Source organism: Salvelinus namaycush, chromosome 41 (genome assembly GCF_016432855.1).
Source record: "Salvelinus namaycush isolate Seneca chromosome 41, SaNama_1.0, whole genome shotgun sequence".
NCBI classification, from domain to species: domain Eukaryota; kingdom Metazoa; phylum Chordata; class Actinopteri; order Salmoniformes; family Salmonidae; genus Salvelinus; species Salvelinus namaycush.
The window spans coordinates 11,717,281-11,736,369 of NC_052347.1; the positions used below are offsets into that span (position 1 = coordinate 11,717,281).

Sequence of the window (19,089 nt, forward strand, 5' to 3'; positions counted from 1 at the left end):
TGTGAAAATATAAAATTTCAAAAATGGAACGCTCCAATCCTTTTTTATTTTATATATAGCACCTTTCACTTTTTGTATTCTTTCGAGCATGGATTCAATGAATGATATTATTTTTGCATCTCAGCCTCCTTGGGTTATTCCTTTTTATGGTTTGAGTACTTTTTGAACTCTACAGATGTTTTCTCTTTCACGCACCGGCTGCCTTTCATTCTAGCATGAGCGCAAACCCTCATACTGGCTTTCTATGTATATATATATATACAGGGAGTACCAGTACTGAGTCGATGTGCAGGGCTACGAGGTAATTGAGGTAGCTATGTACATATAGGTAACGGTTAAAGTGACGAGGCAACAGGATTGATAATAGACAGTAGCAGCAGCGTATGTGGTGTGTGTGTGTGTGTGGGCGTCAGAATGCCTGTATGCGCACGTTATGTGTGCGTGAGCATATGTAGTGTGTGTGTCACACCCTGACCGTAGAGAGCTTTTTATGTCTCTATTTTGGTTTGGTCAGGGTGTGATTTGGGTGGGCAATCTATGTTTTGTATTTCTTTGTTTCTGGCCGAGTGTGGTTCCCAATCAGAGGCAGCTGTCTATCGTTGTCTCTGATTGGGGATCATACTTAGGCTGCCCTTTTCCCTCTTTCTGTGTGGGATCTTGTTCTTTGTTTGTGTGCAGGGAGTTTGCACAACGAAGCTGTTCGGTCGTTGTATTCTTTATTGGTTTGTCTTTTCTAAAGTTTCACTTTGTTAATAAATTATGTGGAACTCAAAGAACGCTGCGCCTTGGTCTCATCCTTCTGACGACACCCGTTACAGTGTGTGTGTTGGGGTGTGTGTGGGTAGAGTCTAGTGTTTGTGAGATTTAGTTAATTTTTTTAAAAGGTCAATGCAGGTATACCCGGGTATCCATTTAATTAGCTATTTAGCAGCCTTGTTTAGCAGCCTTGTGGCTTGGGGTTAAAAGCTGTGCACTGATACCGCTTGCCGAGCGGAAGCAGATAGAACAGTCTATGGCTTGGGTTGCTGGAGTCTTCCTCTGACTCCGCCTAGTATAGAGGTCCTGGATGGCAGGGAGCTCGGCCCCAGTGATGTACTGGGCCGTACTCACCACCCTCTGTAGCGCCTTGCGGTCGGGTGCCTTGCAGTTGCCATACCAAGCGGTGATGCAGCCAGTCAAGATGCTTTCAAAGGTGTAGCTGTTGAACTTTTTGAGGATTTCAGGGCCCATGCCAAATCTTTTCAGCCTCCTGAGGGGAAGAAGCAATGTTGTGCCCTCTTCACAACTGTGTGGGTGTGTTTACCATGTTAATTCCTTAGTGATGTGGACACTGAGGAACTTGAAGCTTTCGACCAGCTACACTACAGCCCCATTGATGTGGATGGGGGTGTGCTCGCCCCTCCATTTCCTGTAGTCCACGATCAGCTCCTTTGTGTCGCTGACTTTGAGTGAAAGGTTGTTGTCCTGGCACCACACAGCCAGGTCTCTGACCTCCTCCCTATAGGCTTTCCCATAGTTGTCGGTGATCAGTCCTATCAGCGTGGGCGGATGTGTTGTTGCCTACCCTCACCGCCTGGGGGCGGCCTGTCAGGAAGTCTGGGATCCAGTTGCAGAGGGAGGTGTTCAGTCCCAGGGTCTTGAGCTTGGTAATTATTTGTTTATTTGGACGATGGTGTTGATTGCTGAGCTGTAGTCATTGAACATCATTCTTATATACGTATTAATTTAGTCCTGGTGGGTGAGGGCAGTGTAGAGTGCAATAGAGATTGCATCATCTGTGGGTTCAGGGTGTCTGGGATGATGGTGTTAATGTGATACATGACCCACCTTTCAAAGCATTTCATGGCTATATATCTTAGTGCTACGGGGCGATAGTTATTTAGGCAGGTTACCTTGGCGTTCTTGGGGACCGGGACTATGGTGGTCTGCTTCAAACAAGTTGGTATTACAGACCGGGTCAGGGATAGGTTGAAAATGTCAGCGAAGACACATGCTAGATGGTCAGCACATGCTCTGAGTACACATCCTGGTATTCCGTCTGGCCCCGTGGCCTTGCAAATGTTAACCTGTTTAAAGGTCTTACATCGGCTACGGAGAACAAAATCACACAGTCACCTGGAACAACTGGCGCTGTCATGCATGGTTCAGTGTTGCTTGCCTCGAAGCGAGCATAGAAGGCATTTAGGTTGTCTGGTAGGCCCGTGTCGTGGGCAGCTCGCGGCTGGGTTTCCCTTTGTAATCCGTGAAAGTTTGCACGCGCTGCCACATCCGATGAGCATCAGAGACGGCGTAGGATTCAATCTTAGTCCTTTATTGACGCTTTGCCTGTTTGATGGCTCATTGGCGGTCGTAGCGTGATTTCTTATAAGCGGCCAGATTAGTGACCCGCTCCTTGAAGAGCAGGAGCTCTTGCCTTTAGCACAGTGTGGGTGTTGCCTGTAATTCATGGCTTCTCGTTGGGTTATGTACGTATGTATGGTCACTGTTGGGACAACGTCGTCGATGCACTTATTAATGAAGCCAGTGACTGAAGTGGTAAACTCCTGAATGTTATCGGATGAATCTCGGGACCTATTCCAGTCTGTGCTAGCGAAACAGTCCTGTAGCTTAGCATACACATCATCGGATCACTTCCGTATTGAGTCCGTCACTGGTACTTCCTGTTTGAGTTTTTGCTTGTAGGAGGATAGAGTTATGGTCTGATTTGCCAATGGGAGGGCGAGGAAGGTGTATGGAGTAAAGGTGATCTTGAGCTTTGCCACAGTGTGTGCTGGTGATTTTGTCATTGTATGGGCAGTGTCTGGTTGTCTTTTCATGTCTCAAATCAGATCAAATCAAACTTTATTTGTCACATGCGCCGAATACAACAAGTGTAGACCTTACAAGCCCTTAACCAATAGTGCAGTACAAGAAGAGTTAAGAAAATATTTACCAAATAAACCAAAGTAAAAAAATTATTAAAAGTAACACAATAAAATAACAATAACGAGGCTATATGCAGGGGGTACCAGTACCGAGTCAGTGTGCGGGGGTACAGGTTAGTTGAGGTAATTTGTACATGTAGGTGGGGTGAAGTGACTGCATAGATAATAAACAGCGAGTAGCAGCAGTGTACAAAATAAATGGGGGGGTGTCAATGTAAATAGTCCGGTGGCTATTTGATTCATTGTTCAGCAGTCTTATGGCTTGGGTTAGAAGCTATTAAGGAGCCTTTTGATCCTAGACTAGGCGCTCCAGTACCGCCTGCCGTGCAGTAGCAGAGAAAGTCTATGACTTGCGTGACTGGAGTCTCAGACAATATTATGGTCTTTCCTCTGACACCGCCTATTATATAGGTCCTGGATGGCAGTAAGCATGGCCCCAGTGATGTACAGGGCTGTACGTACTACCCTCTGTAGCGCCTTATAGTCAGATGCCGAGCAGTTGCCATACCAGGCGGTGATGCAACTGGTCAGGATGCTCTTGATGGTGCAGCTGTAGAACTTTTTGAGGATCTGGAGACCCATGGCAAATCTTTTCAGTCTCCTGAGGGGGAAAAGGTTTTGTCGTGCCCTCTTCACGACTATCTTGGTCTGTTTGGACCATGATAGTTTGTTCGTGATGTGGACACCAAGGAACTTAAAACTCGCGACCTGCTCCGCTATAGCCCCGTCGATGTTAATGGGGACCTGTTTGGCCCACCTTTTCCTGTAGTTCACGATCAGCTCCTTTGTCTTGCTCACATTGAGGGAGGGGTTGTTGTCCTGGCACCAAACGGCCTGTTCTGACCACCTCCCTATAGGTTTTCTCATCGTTGTCTGTGATCAGGCCTACCACTGTTGTGTCGTCAGCAAATTTAATGATGGTGTTGGAGTCGTGTTTGGCCACGCAGTCGTGGGTGAACAGGGAATACAGGAGGGTACTAAGTACACACCCTTGAGGGGCTCCAGTGTTGAGGATCAGCGTGGCAGACGTGTTGTTGCCTACCCTTACCACCTGGGGGCGGCCCGTCAGGAAGTCCAGGATCCAGTTGCAGGGTCCTTAGCTTAGTGATGAGCTTCATGGGCAATATGGTGTTGAACGCTGAGCTGTAGTTAATGAACAGCATTCTCACATAGGTGTTCCTTTTGTCCAGGTGGGAAAGGGCAGTGTGGAGTGCGATTGAGATTGTGTCATCTGTGGATCTATTGGGGCGGTATGCAAATTGGAGTGGGTCTAGGGTATCCAGGAGGATGCTGTTGATGTGAGCCATGATCAGCCTTTCAAAGCACTTCATGGCTACTGGCGTGAGTGCTACAGGGCGGTAATCATTTAGGCAGGTTACCGTCGCTTCCTTGGGCACAGGGACTATGGTGGTCTGCTTGAAACATGTAACTATTACAGACTAGGTCAGGGAGAGGTTGAAAATGTCAGTGAAGACACTTGCCAGTTGGTCCGCGCATGCTTTGAGTACACGTCCTGGTAAACCGTCTGGGATCCACCGGCTTTGTGAATGTTGACCTGTTTAAAGGTCTTGCTCACATTGGCTACCAAGAGCGTTATCACACAGTTGTCCAGAACAGCTGGTGCTCTTGTGCATGCTTCAGTGTTGCTTGCCTCGAAGAGAGCATAAAAGGCATTTACTCCTCTGCTAGGTTCGCGTCACTGGGCAGCTCACGTTTGGGTTTCCCTTTGTAGTCCGTAATAGTTTTCAAGCCCTGCCACATCCGACGAGCGTCAGAGCTGGTGTAGTAGGATTCAATCTTAATCCTGTATTGACGCTTTGCTTGTTTGATGGTTCGTCTGAGGGCATAGCGGGATTTCTTATAAGCGTCCGGATTAGTGTCATGCTCCTTGAAAGCGGCAGCTCTAGCCTTTAGCTCGATGCGGATGTTGCCTGTAATCCATGGCTTCTGGTTGGGATATGTACGTACGGTCACTGTGGGGACGACGTCGTCGATGCACTTAGTGATGAAGTTGACTGAGGTGGTATACTCCTCAATGCTATTGGATGAATTCCGGAACATATCCAGTCTGTGCTAGCAAAACAGTCCTGTAGCGTAGCATCTGCGTCATCTGACCACTGTGTGTCAGTGTATTCACACCTCACCATCATCCTGACCTGTCCTTTCCCCCTCTGTCACCAGCCCAGCATGTGGTGTGTCAGCCCTGGAGTCGCTTCCTGCTCTACTCTCTGCTCAACTCTGGAGAGAGCTGCCTGCTGCACCCAGCCACACTCACACTACTCACACTGGTAAGACTGCACCCAGCCACACTCACACTACTCACACTGGTAAGACTGCACCCAGCCACACTCACACTACTCACACTGGTAAGACTGCACCCAGCCACACTCACACTACTCACACTGGTAAGACTGCACCCAGCCACACTCACACTACTCACACTGGTAAGACTGCACCCAGCCACACTCACACTACTCATACTGGTAAGACTGCACCCAGCCACACTCACACTACTCACACTGGTAAGACTGCCAAACTCTGCTAGGTGAACCGTTTTTGCCAAGGAGATCTTAGTCACACAATTTTACATCTAACTAAGATGTTTGGTGCAGTATTTCTCAAGTGAAAAAATCTGCATGAAAACGAATTGTCTGTCGTTGAATGACAACAAACACTTAATTGAACAATCCCTACTGTTGACCAATTACCGAAGAAGGGGCATAGACTTTGGCTACCAAAATTCGGCTTGTCACAAGAAAAATGTTTGTGTGGACAAATAGCCGAAAAAACCCTTGCCGAAGACCAAAACGTCCCAAAATGGCGTCATAATAAATGCACATATATGAACTACTCCGAACTGTTTTGGATGGGAAGCATGCAGATGCTTCAAGACTGCACCCGGACACACTCACACTACTGTTAGTCTTTGAAGCAGTGCACGGCCATTTTGAAGTGTATTCAAATGTGTCTTTGCCTTCTGTTTGTAAGCAACCCGATGAAGCCTTGAATACCAACACATGTCCCTCCCATGCAGCTGTTGCGGTATGGCAGTAGGGTGGTGGTGTGGGAGCCAGACCTGTGTCAGGTGTTGGAGGCGGTGGAGAAGAGAGGCCTGAACGAGCTGGGAGAGAACACAACACAGGCCCTGAGACAGCTGCTCACACAGGTACAGTACACAAGACACTGACTGGAACACATACAGCAGCAGAGTAAAACACAAACAGAGAGCACACAGGCAGAGCTCTATGAGACTATGTTGAACGTCACTGAGACACACTCTTTTAATTGTCCCATGTCCAAGCAGCCCCCTGTCACAACCTCTACGCCATTGTGTCACACATGACCGTGGCAGGACACAGGCCCTCATTAGGGTTCATCGAGCTCAGTAATGGAATGTCACTGCACTGAAAAGTCATCACTGTCCCCATTTGTCATGTGATACAGCTGGCCCTGCTGCCTCCCATAGTGACAGAGCTTTGACAAGTGTGTGTTGTGTGTGTGTGTGTGTGTGTGTGTGTGTGTGTGTGTGTGTGTGTGTGTGTGTGTGTGTGTGTGTGTGTGTGTGTGTGTGTGTGTGTGACCCAGTGACTCTTATTCAGGGGTTAGCAGAGCTGAATGTACTCCAGCAGTGTGCGCTTCAGTAGCTTGTCAGATCAGAGTGGGTCTTATGGGAGACTGGCCTGTCACGATATCCGCTGCCTCTTATAATAATAATAGATTTATTTTATATAGCGCTTTTCATTACAAAGAGAATCTCAAATATGCTGTAAATACAAACAAAACAAATGTAGAGATCTGGCAGGTCTTGGTGATGGACTTCCACAGATTCAGATGATAAGGTGTGTTCAGCCAGGCAGTTAAGAAAAGCTGGGCAGTAGCCTAAGCGGATGGACCTTCGATGGCACTGAGAGGGAGCGGCGACAGTCAGTCACTTAGACAGGCCCGGAGCGCTTCATCAGGCACCTCGTTTGTTGTCTTCTCCTCCTCTGTAGGTAGGCTGGATTGTCCACTACTGAAGTGCAGCACCCACCTGGGTGATGCTTCAACAGCTATAAGTGCCAGAAAGACCAGCACACCTCAGCAGTAGTTAGGAAACAGTCCCCTACGAGGCGGATCTCTCCCAACCCCTCACACCGCAGTCCACATCATTCATGCAAAGAGGGCAGGTGGAAAAAAGCCGGTGCTGTATTATAGCTGTTTCCACCAGACTCCTGTCTCTCATCTCTCTTGTAGTCTCTGTCTCTCTGTCTCTCCTTCACCCACTGACTCTTTCTCACCTCTCCCCCTCTCTCTTCCCTCTCTTCCTCAGCTCCAGTGCAGTATATTCCACCCCCCTCCTACAGAGGAGAGCAGACTGAGGGCCAATACTCTGATGGAGTCACTGAACTCCCTGCCTCCCACAGCCAACGACAACCTGCCCACCAGCATTCTGTATCCTACACTGTACCCCGGCGACCCCACACACACACACAGTTATAGCATAAAAGATAGTTAGTGCAAGAGATGCTCCTCGTTTTTTTTTTTAAGTCGACAGAGCAGTACTTATCAGTGTTTATTGATTTTTACAGACCATTGATTAAATCTGTCATACGTGATGCATTTCACTTCATCTCTTGTGCTGTCCTTGCTGTTGCCACGTACTGAGTCTCCACTCATGTTTCAGTACATCTCTGCCAGAGGTGTGGACCAACTTGTTTTAGTCATCAGACACAGACACATGCCATTACAGTGCTCTTTCTAGGAGCTCTCTTTCTCTCGCCTTCCTATCTGTCCTTAACCCCCTTTCTCAGGCGTGTTGGAGAGATGTATCTCTGCCTGTCCGACTTCACTGTGAAGACAGACGGACACATTGGCTCTCAGTTATAGACCTGTTTGTTGTGAGAGGCTACATTATTGTTTGATTTATCTATTTATTTATGGCTGTTTTTGCAACCAAACAGCCTTATTCTGAAGAGGTGTCTGGTACGACTCCTGTCATATTATTACTGATTTACTGTGTCAATAAATAACTAGGGGGAGCATTCCATTAATTTGCCTTTAGGTTTGAGGTCTTTCAATAATATAAGTTTATTATAAAGAATTGTTTGGAAAAGAACAGTTGTCATATGTCATTTCAGTAGAAATATAGGCCAATCTGAGGCCACCGATTTGGATGGTCATGGCTAGATGGGATACAGATGTCAAATTGACGTCAAATGTTTTTGTCTTTTTGCATTTTAGCTAACCATAACTCTTTTCCTAAGATGAACCTAATTCTCCTAACTTGCTACGTTAATTCTCCTGACCTGCTTCTAAAAGTACATTCTGGTCAATTCTGACATAAGCTGTATCCCAGGGGTAGGCAACCCTGTTGCTTGAGTACTGCAGGATTTTGTTCCCAACTAGGTACTTAACACCTGACCAACTGAGCTAATTGATCAGTAAAGTGATTTCCTAAATTCAACACAATTGGTCTTCCTGGTTAAAGCAAAAAATATGAAGTGGCTGCGGCACTCCAGGACCAGGGTTGCCTACCCTTGCTGTATCCCTTCTAGTCGATTTACTGCCAACTGCAGTTATGGACTGTTTGCTCACGAGTATAGTTTATTGGCTGATCCCTCCTGGTGACCTGGATGCAGGTACTGTATGGGATCCTTCATAACCCATAGGAAGTCCCACCCAGTTGACTACTTCAAATGGTGAAAGTCCCCAATGGTGCTGCCCATGCTGAAACGGGCTTTAGGCATTAGAGTCCTCTGTCTATGAGTTTACTTGCTTTCGTGATAAGTGGGAGGGGGAGGGATTTACCGCGTACAACGGCCTGTGTGCCGCTCTAAAATTTCCGTCTGGAAACCACCTCCTTCCATGTAATCGCTGGCTATCATTCGTCCAAGCAGAGCCAGCCGGTGCAATCGTGGCAGTGGCGGAGTGGAGCAAGCGACTTCTGTATGTAAATTAACATTTCAAACGCGATATTGTCACCTGAGTATTGTAGAAAATACTCCGCAACTGATGTCTCCATCTTTACGAGGAAACTGATGCGAGCGAGAAAGAATCGTTGGTTTCGCTATCGTTTTATATCGTGCTGTTTCTTACTACGAGGTGAGTGAACGGCGAGTTAGTGATGATGTCGAAGTCTAGTGTTCACAGCTGTCCAGTAGCAAGCGAAATGCATGCATTGGGATACAGATGGGTTTACATTGCCATTCAAATTCTCGATGACCGGTTTATTCACAAATAGTCCCGTCAGTTAATGAAATGCTGCTATTTCATGTGCCTCGATTGTTTTCAAAGATAGCGAACGTTTTCTAAAAGAATGCAACAGAGATCATTGTGGCTCGAGCCTCTTCCTTGAAAATGGTGTCTGACATACTGATGGGAAACATGAAATGAAAGGATATTTCAAGTCCACTGTATGCTAAACAGCTTCCAAGCGGGGTCAGAAAGGGGTCATTTTGATTGGCAGTATGTTAACCTTTTATCTCAACAAGTTTACATTTTGTATGACATTTCCCTCAAAGTATCAATTATTGCCAACAAAATACTTAAGCAATACCCGGTGCTTCTCTGAAAGCATAACGTTACCAATAACAGCTGTATGTATCACGCAGAGAGCGCAGATATTGTAATGTATCCCACCCTGAACCTCAAACCTCCGACAGATTATATGGTGCAACATACTGTACTAGTTTACATTTCATGTATTAAGAAAATATCTTACAACAGCCTCTCTTACAACTCTGCATACAGAGTTTGATGGCCCATTCTGTAATGATTGACAGCCAGGGGCGTCATGCACCCATTATTTTATGGGGGCACGAATTATGTGTGGACGAATACTTTAGCATGGTCTGGAGCCTCCTCCAGTTTGAAAAATCCTAAATTGTCCAACACCAGAAACGGCTTTTTCTTACAATCTAGAGCCATAGGATTATACCTAATTCCATGTACAAGATATGTATTTTTCTGCATAGGTTATGTAAGCATACCTCTTTTCCTGTTCAATTTTCATTAAAATGCCACACTGGTATATAGTATCATAACCTTAAATATGCTTCTCTGCATCTTTGCTAGCCCAACTGGCTGCATATTGCACTATTATTGCTTTCCATCTTTTGTCATCTGCATCCAACTGGACTCTATGCAGCCGGATATACACTCATGGCCCCCGGCGACTGGCTCTACATAAAATATCCTCCATTCAGGGGCGAGGGCGCCAATTTCTTCCTTGACTAGCTTTAAAAATATGCACACTGTCTTAATAAAACACAATTTTCGACCACCATGGCTAGTGCTACTTCCTGATGTTGCACACGGCGTTCAGCCAGGGGTAAACAGACTGCTGCAGCTTGATTGGCTGAACATCAGAGGTAGCATTAGCCACTCTAGCATGCTGGTGGAGCATTTCATTTTATTAAGACAGTACCCATATTTTTTCCCAGAGGCTCTTCGTTACAACTAGTTGAGGAAATTGAAGCCCTGACAGCCTGAATCGAGGATGTATTATGTGTGAGTGTATAGAGGGGTTGGTTGTTTGGCAACAAAACTGACACGTGCGCAACTATGGGGCAAAACCGACTGGGTTGGCTTAGATTGTTGACAACAGGTAAACTACATTTTGTCTCCAAGTGTTTATTGAAAACATAGACTGAACAAAATTATAAATGCATCATCCAACAATTTCAAATATTTTACTGAGTTACAGTTCGTATAAAGAAATAAGTCAATTGAAATAATGTATTGGGACCTAATCTATGGATTTCACATGACTGGGAATACAGATATGCGTCTGTTGGTCACAGATGCCTTATAAAAATAAAAAAGTAGGGGGGTGGATCAGAAAACCAGTCAGTATCTGGTGTGACCACCGTTTGCCTTATGCAACGCGACACATTTCCTTCAAATAGAGTTGATCAGGCTGTTGATTGTGGCCTGTGGAATGTTGTCCCACTCCTTTTCAATGGCTGTGTGAAGTTGCTGGATATTGTTGGGAACTGGAACACGCTGTCGTACACGTCGATCTAGAGCATCCCAAACATGCTCAATGGGTGACATGTCTTGTGAGTTTGCAGGCCATGGAAGAACTGGGACATTTTCAGCTACCAGGAATTGTGTACAGATCCTTGGGACATGGGGGGGCTTGCATTATCATGCTGAAACATGAGGGGATGGCGGTGGATGAATGGCACTAGAATGGGTCTCAGGATCTCATCACGGTATCTCTGCTTTCAAATTGCCATTGATAAAATGCATTTGTGTTCGTTTGCCATAGCTTATGCCTGCCCATACCAAAACCCCACCCCCCCACCATAGGGCACTTTGTTCACAAAGTTGACATCATCAAACCACTTGCCCACACGATGCCATTTGCCCGGTAGAGTTGAAACCAGGATTCATCTGTGAAGAACAGACTTCTCCACCGTGCCAGTGACCGTCAAAGGTGAGCATTTGCACACTGAAGTTGTTTACGATGCCGAACTGCAATCAGGTCAAGACTGGTGAGGACGCCGAGCACGAAGATGAGCTTCCCTGAGACTGTTTCTGACAGTTTGTGCCGAAATTCTTTGTTTGTGCAAACCTATGGTTTCATCAGTTGTCTCAGACAATCCCGCTGGTGAAGAAGCCGGATGTGAAGGTCCTGGGCTGGCATGGTTACACTTGGTGTGCGGTTGTGAGGCCGGTTGGACAAATTCTCTAAAATTACGTTGGAGGCGGCTTATGGTAGAGAAATGAACATTTAGTTCTCTGGCAACAGCTCTGGTGGACATTCCTGCAGTCAGCATGCCAATGTCATGCTCCCTCAACTTGAGACATCTGTGGCATTGTGACAAAATGACACTTTTTAGTGGCTTTAGTAAGAGTGCACCTGTGTAATGATCATGCTTTTTAATCAGCTTTTTTTGATTTTCTTTTTTAACCCCTTTTTCTCCACAATTTCCTGGTATCCAATTGGTAGTTAGTCTTGTCTCATCGCTGCAACTCCCGTACGGACTTAGGAGAGGCGAAGGTCGAGAGCCGTGCGTCCTCCGAAACACATCCCAGCCAAGCCGCACTGCTTCTTGACACAATATCCACTTAACCCGGAAGCCAGCCGTTACCAATGTGTTGGAGGAAACACCGTACACCTGGCAACCATGTCAGCATGCACTGTGCCCGGCCCACCACAGGAGTCGCTAGTGCGCGATGGGACTAGGATGTCCCTGCCAGCCAAACCCTCCCTTAACCCGGACAGCGCTGTGCCAATTGTGCGCCGCCCCATGGGTCTCCCGGTCGCAGCCGGCTGCGACAAAGCCTGGACTCGAACCCAGAATCTCTAGTGGGACAGCTAGCACTGCGATGGCCCTTAATCAACTTCTTGATATGCTACACTTGTCAGGTGGATGTATTATCTTGGCAAAGAAGAAATGCTCACTAACAGGGATGTAAACAAATTTGTGCACAACATTTGAGAAAAATAACCTTTTTTGTGTGTATGTAACATTTCCAGGATCTTTATTTCAGCTCATGAAACATAGGACCAACTCTTAATATGTTGCGTTTATATTTTTGTCCAGTGTAAATACATTTGCACGATGAGCGCTTGTTGTCTCTCAAATACATTGTTATAGTTGTTGGTTAGCTATCTAGTGAATTTTAGCATTGACATGAAATCATTTAAAATCACCTCAAACAAGACATGATATCAAGAATAACATGAATCTAGCTCAAACAGGTCACTTACCATTCCCCACATGGGAGTTTCTTGTCATTGTTTGTAGCTATCTGGCCATCCAGAATCACAACTCACGGACTTCTGCCCCGTTGAAGCGTGCGCATCGTTTTCGTGACGTTGTCAGCTAACCCATCTATAGCCAGCTGCATAGAGCCCAGTTGGATGCAGATGACAAACTACGTAAAAGGAATAATACGGCCGGTTGGCCTACATCTCTGCTAAAATATTTAAAGGAACGTGCGTCTTATTTAGTAATTGCTTGCTTTTCTAAAGTCTACCGACCTTGCCAGCAGGCATGTCCGATAAGATAGTTAGACAAGCTACTCTTACTTGATCGCCTGCAATGGCTTGGAAGCTAGTTTTCCAGTCGCCCAACCTCATAACTATCTGGGCTAGCTAAAGCCAACTTCATAAAATTGCTAGATGGCTATTATTACAGAGAAACAACTATTTTTAGTTTGTTTTATTAATCAAGAAGGAATCAATAGGCTAAAGCTTCATCAAATGCATTTACAAACATACCTCCTGCAAGTCCTGCCCATCACTGGCATCAAATCAAATCAAACACTGTTTGTCTCTCTCTCTCTCTCTCTCCACTGACGATACTGTCTGCATGCACTAAGGATCCTGAGTGGCGCAGCGGTCTAAGGCACTGCATCGCAGTGCTAGAGGCGTCACTACAGACCCAGATTCGATCCCGGGCTGTATCACAACCGGCTGTGTTCGGGAGTCGCAAAGGGCGGCGCACAATTGGCCCAGTGTCGTCCGGGTTAGGGGAGGGTTTGGCCGGGGTAGGCCGTCATTGTAAATAAGAATTTGTTCTTAACTGACTTGCCTAGTTAAAGATATACTTCTCCTTAATGCAACCGCTGTGTCAGATTTCAAAAAAGCTTTACAGCGAAAGCACACCATGGGATAATCTGAGTACAGCGCTCAGCCACCAAAACAAGCCATACAGATACCCGCCATGTTGTGGAGTCAACAGAAGTCAGAAATAGCATTATAAATATTCACTTACCTTCATCGGAATGCCTCCCAGGAATCCCAGTTCCACAATAAATGTTTGTTTTGTTCGATAAAGTCCATCATTTATGTCCAAATACCTCCTTTTTGTTCACACGTTTAGTTCACAAATCCAAATTCACAAGGCGCAGGCACTTAGTCCAGACAAAGTCATAACAGTTCCATTACAGTTCGTAGAAACATGTCAAATGATGTATAGAATCAATCTTTAGGATGTTTTTATCATAAATCTTCAATAATATTCCAACCGGACAATTCCTTTGTCTTTAGAAAGGAAAAGTAACCGAGCTCGTGCTCACGGCCTGACTAAACTAGCGTGACTAAACTAATGGCATTCTGCCAGACCCCTTAGTCAAACAGTTTTTATTCGCTCCCCCTTCACAGTTGAAGCCTGAAACAAGGTTCTAAAGACAGTTGACATCTAGTGGAAGTGCAATCGGACCAAATTTACACTATCTTGGGTAGGCATATACTTGAAAATCTACAAACCGAAGATTTCCCACTTCCTGGTTGGATTCTTTCTCAGGTTTTTGCCTGCCATATGAGTTCTGTTATACTCAGACATCATTCAAACAGTTTTAGAAATTTCAGTGTTTTCTATCCAAATCTACTAATAATATGCATATCGTAACCTCTGGGCCTGAGTAGCAGGCAGTTTACTCTGGGCATGCTTTTCATCCGAACGTGAAAATAGCGCCCCCAGCCATAAGAAGTTAAATAAAATAAAAATCTAACGTCCTGTCTAGAATATCTTTGCTCCTTGGTGCACCTTGTAAGGAACCACTTACTAGGGAGAATAGGGGGGTTACTTTTTGCCTGGTCCAGTCAGTGTGCTCCCTCTGTAAAGTACCACTGACAAATTATTCTAAAACGTAGGCTTAAATATGAAGTTTAGTCATTAATTTAACATCTGAAAATGTTTAAAACAGGACAAATCTGAGGGGTCACGTGTCCTTGTCTCCCCCTATGGGCATGACACAGCTGATGGGGAGCTTACAGTAAATGGGTGCATTTTGGAGTGTAATTTCTCAAATTCTGTGCTATGCATGATGCCTGTGGGATATGATTGATCTGTCCTAGTCGCTTGCCCCCTCTGCTCCACCTTAATATCCCAGCACTTTGTCTAGTCCGATGGAAACATCAATGCTGGATGCCCATTTGTCCATGGTGTTGACACTAATAAAATCTATGTCCTTATTGGCTATGCTTGTAACATGGATATGGGGCTTCCTACCACTAAGCCTCTTCCCTGGTTGTCCGTCTTAGAAATATTTGACTTGTTGACTTGCATGTTTAGTACAAAAAGCTGGGAGGCAGCCCAAAGATGTTTTCAGAATGCACAAATTGTTCCTAATCGAACACTGTCTGTATTCTGCTGCTCCAACTGTATCATCAGCACCCATTTTTGCACACAGAGCAGATGTTGCAAAGTTTCTCAAAGTATGTCATTGGTGATTCAGGCAAATGCCCTGTCATAGCCTATGTCAAATCACATGGCTTGCATAACCCAATATCTGAATCTTCAGGCAGTATTTTAATGAAATAGTCTAACCATAGGAGGTTAAGTGTCAGAGTAGGGGAATGCAACTGAAGAGTTCAGAATAGAGAACATCTTTTCAGCTGTTTCTCAAAATGTAGTATCAGGTGTCAGTCCTCATTTCTCTTTCACTCACAACCCTGACTCTTTCTCTCTATCAGATCCCTGTCTTTAGGCCTAACCTTGTTGCGATTTGAAAAAGATTAATGAAATATTCAGCAGAAAAGCAGTTGGCTCCCCCAGGGTCTCTCTCATCCCACAGTACTCCTTCCTCATCTTTCTTCTGTCTCTCACAATCCCCCCCTGCCACTTCCCCTTCTCGCTCTCTCTGATAATATTATCGATGGAGACATTGCTGAATTATACATTTGGTGTTCTATCGATGCTGTCTTCTCCTCCCTCTACACTTTTGTTTTCTGCTGATGTTGTTTTAAAAGCCATCAAATATGCATCAGTCCAAGACTCATTTTTATCCTGTTCAAATGTATTAAAATGCTCCAAGGGAGAGGAGGCTGGACCTGAGGGAATGTTGAGGCAGCCCACAGCTTAGAGGATGGAGTGTGTATGACAGGAAGAAAGAGGATGCAAGACAGGGGCTGGCAAGAAGTCAGTGAAAGTTATTTTGGGGTTTAGACAAGTGACATGTCAAGTGACTTTTAGAAGTTGTTTAAATGGGACAGATATAACCTCATTAGAACCTGTGTAATTTATAGTACAGGACCAAAATGGATTTTAAAAAGTAAAAATATGATCATAAATATACACATTGTTTTTGTATTTATAGGTAACCCTCAAAACACCTAGGAAAATACAAGAATATGCTCTCATGTCAACCAGACAGACCTACTGTAAATGTTGGTTTTACAAGTTCAGTAAAAACATTGTAATAAATATTTCCTAATACTGTTTAACTGCATTTTCTCGTCCTCTGTTCTGTGTGCGTTAGAGTGCCTCATCATCGCCGCCTCTTGACCATGCTGAGTGTGTGTACAGTCCTCCTGGTGGTTGCTGCTGCAGCCCTCTCCTCTGCAGACTCCGATACGCACAGACACGACTCCAACCTGGAGATCTGTATCCTACTGTTGGTGTCTGTTTCCTCCTTCAGAATATTAAGAGGTGTCCTCTTGGATGACCCTTGATTAGTGTGTATGTATTGAAATGTCTGTCAGCATTTCTTCCTGAACACCCCCCCCCCCCCCCCCCCCCTCTCAGACAAGCGTCTGTTTGAGACCAAGAGGAAGGACCAGCTAAATGCTCTGAAGAACCTGGTGGAGCTCAATGACATCAACCAGCAGTATAAGATCATAGACATCATGCTGAAGGGCCTGTTTAAGGTACAATGGCTCCACTCCTGTTTAACTTCCCTTCATGCTGCCCATTAGCTAGAAACAGGACGTTGTGGCCTTGGCGGGAAGTAATTGCGGTATTAGTTTCTTAGCATGTTTAGATTATTATGATCTCATGAGTAGGCAAATAAGGCCACTTGCTAAGTAGTATCTAAGTAGCCGGTCACTAATAAGACAAGAGTAACCCGGATTTAGCTTCCAAGTCTTCCTTTTGTGCTTGAAGCCTCACTGTATATACTGTATTCTTCCCAGATATATATATATATATATATACTGTTTGATTCCCAGAGGACATATCTGCTCTCTGGCCAAGGACAACTATGGTAGTCAACCCACAGTAGGCAATCTACATTGTGTGTGTGTGTTCTGTGAAGGTGTTGGAGGACTCGAAGGCCGTCCTTATTGCAGCCAACATGCAGGCTGATGATCCCTTCCCCATGGATGACAAAATCAAAGAAGGTCAGATCATGGACCGTTATACCGTTACTACACTTTGCTCTCTCTCCTCCCTCTTTCTCACTCGATGCTAATCTGATTTGTCTGTCACCATCTTGCTTTTTTCTCCTCCTTTCTCCTTCCCCTTTTCCCTCTCTCTCCGCCTCTTACGTTTTCTTACGCTCTTTTAGTATGTCAGTCTGCAGTGATTTACTCTATAGTTTATTTCCTAAGTATGAAATGTAGACTACTCTCTTTCTCTATCTCGCTCCATAGCCTACTCCCATGTGGTGGAGAACACAGCGTTCTTTGGGGATGTAGCGTTGCGTTTCCCACGTATTGTCCACCACTACTACGACCGTAACCCTGACTGGGGCGGCCTTCTGCGATGGGGGCTCCGCTTCTGCAACCTCACTGGGGTGTTCACCGGGGGCGCACACCAGCATGTTCTCTCACTGGTGAGACGGGGATGGAACTGGGGCATAGAGGAAATGTTTATGCTTTATTGAAAGCCAACAGGTGTAATGTATTATAACCGTATTACTACATTTTATAAGCATATTGTAAGCATACCATTAAGTAACTAATGTTTTCTATGTGCCTTTTTTTCTATGGATTCAAAATGGCGGATAACTCTCACTCTTTGTCTCTCAGATGTCGCAGGAGTTGGGAATAATAGAGAAATCCCCAGACTTCACCAACCCATACCGCACTGAGAGAGACGACGTGAGTAACACACGGTGGCTCTCAGCCTCTGTAACCACATTGTATACTATCACAGTGAAGTCTACCAGACAAACTTGAAAAGCGTGTTCTTTTAAGGCTTGTTTAACAAACAAGTTTGACTATGTTTGAAAGCTTGACTGTTTGAGACCAGCATAACATCAGTAAAACTCATACTGACTGCACCTTTCCCATCCTCTGCTGTTTGATTCTCAACACTCGTACACCTATTATTAAAAATGCCTCTCAAACACGTTCACGCGCTCTGCTTTTCTCTGGTGCAGGTGCTTCACACTGCAGAGGCTTTTCAGAAGATCCTGAGGGAGGAGGAGAAGAGGAGAAGGAAAGAGGACAAGAGGAAAGAGATTAGGAAGGGGCCCCGCATCTCCCGCTCCCGTACTGAGCTATAGTACTTTACCTAAACTCTTGGAAAGAAATGAAGAGGAGAAGGAAAATGTAGGGGGATGTCCTGAGTCCTAGATTCAGTGATGAAGAGGTTGGGTGTTGGAACCGGTGAGTTCTGTCAAAGGGAAAAAGTGGCAGCAGAGAATTTGAGAGGGAACTAGAAGTGTTTGTGGCACAGGAACAAACTGGAGAGAAGGAAAGGAGGTTGAGCTCTATCTGTGGAATCAGACTTACTGTATACAGTTCTGTGCCCAACCTGCAGTTATTATGAAACAAAGAAAATACAGCTAGCACTATGTTGAAGATTTAATAAGGAAAGCTCATTTTCATAACTAGATTACATAACTGTACTTTGGAAGAAACAGCAAATACCCAATATGTTATGTTTTTTGTGAATAGATTGAATACAATTTACTACCGTATAATTGTTTTGATGATGGCATTTGTACGTATGAGTTTACATTCCCATTCAACAAGCTTTAAAATATAAAGCTTGAATATGTTAAATTCTGTTTTGTGTTTAAGTTTCCCTGTCGCCTTCTCCAGAGTTATCAGATTTATATAATGAGATTTTATGAGTTTGTTGTTGAATGGTCCTACTGTAGGTGTATCCTCTTAATTTGCGGTACAAGTGTTGATCGTGAGCGCAGAACCATTTTTCATGATGTCTGCCACTTGCTCTCCTAGAGCCGAATGCTTTCTTAGCTCTGTCTGTGTGTGACTGTCCGCATGAGTGTTAAATGGGGTTTGGTCACTTTTATGATTTTAATTAAACTGTTTTACATATTATTTTGTCTACAATTAGGGAGGGATAATGTCTTAGAGCTGTGTCTTTTGGCAACCACTCATCAGCTTAAACTTCTATATCATGTCACATTTGTTTCTGTCCATCTGATGGCCATAATGAAATGTCAGAACAGCAGTCACCTAGAACAATGCCTTTAAAAAACATCTTTATTTTGGCATATCTAGGGAAGATCTTAATTCCATATTCCTCCTGTCCTG

At 44.9% G+C, this 19,089-nt stretch overlaps 1 protein-coding gene across 2 annotated transcripts; it reads left to right on the forward strand.

The window, feature by feature from the left end:
- The first annotated feature begins 8,776 nt into the window (after positions 1 to 8,776).
- On the forward strand, positions 8,777 to 18,873 carry LOC120033902 (coiled-coil domain-containing protein 134-like). Of its 2 annotated transcripts, none has more exons than XM_038980282.1 (7): positions 8,777 to 9,005; positions 16,122 to 16,246; positions 16,388 to 16,509; positions 16,896 to 16,980; positions 17,233 to 17,414; positions 17,611 to 17,682; positions 17,964 to 18,873. In XM_038980282.1, exons 2-7 carry the CDS (start codon positions 16,150 to 16,152, stop codon positions 18,087 to 18,089), a joined length of 684 nt encoding a protein of 227 aa, XP_038836210.1. In that variant the 5' UTR covers positions 8,777 to 9,005; positions 16,122 to 16,149; the 3' UTR covers positions 18,090 to 18,873. The 2 variants fall into 2 exon arrangements, with proteins under 2 accessions (XP_038836210.1, XP_038836211.1); XM_038980283.1 differs by having other exon boundaries at positions 8,829 to 8,849.
- Positions 18,874 to 19,089: the final 216 nt, after the last annotated feature.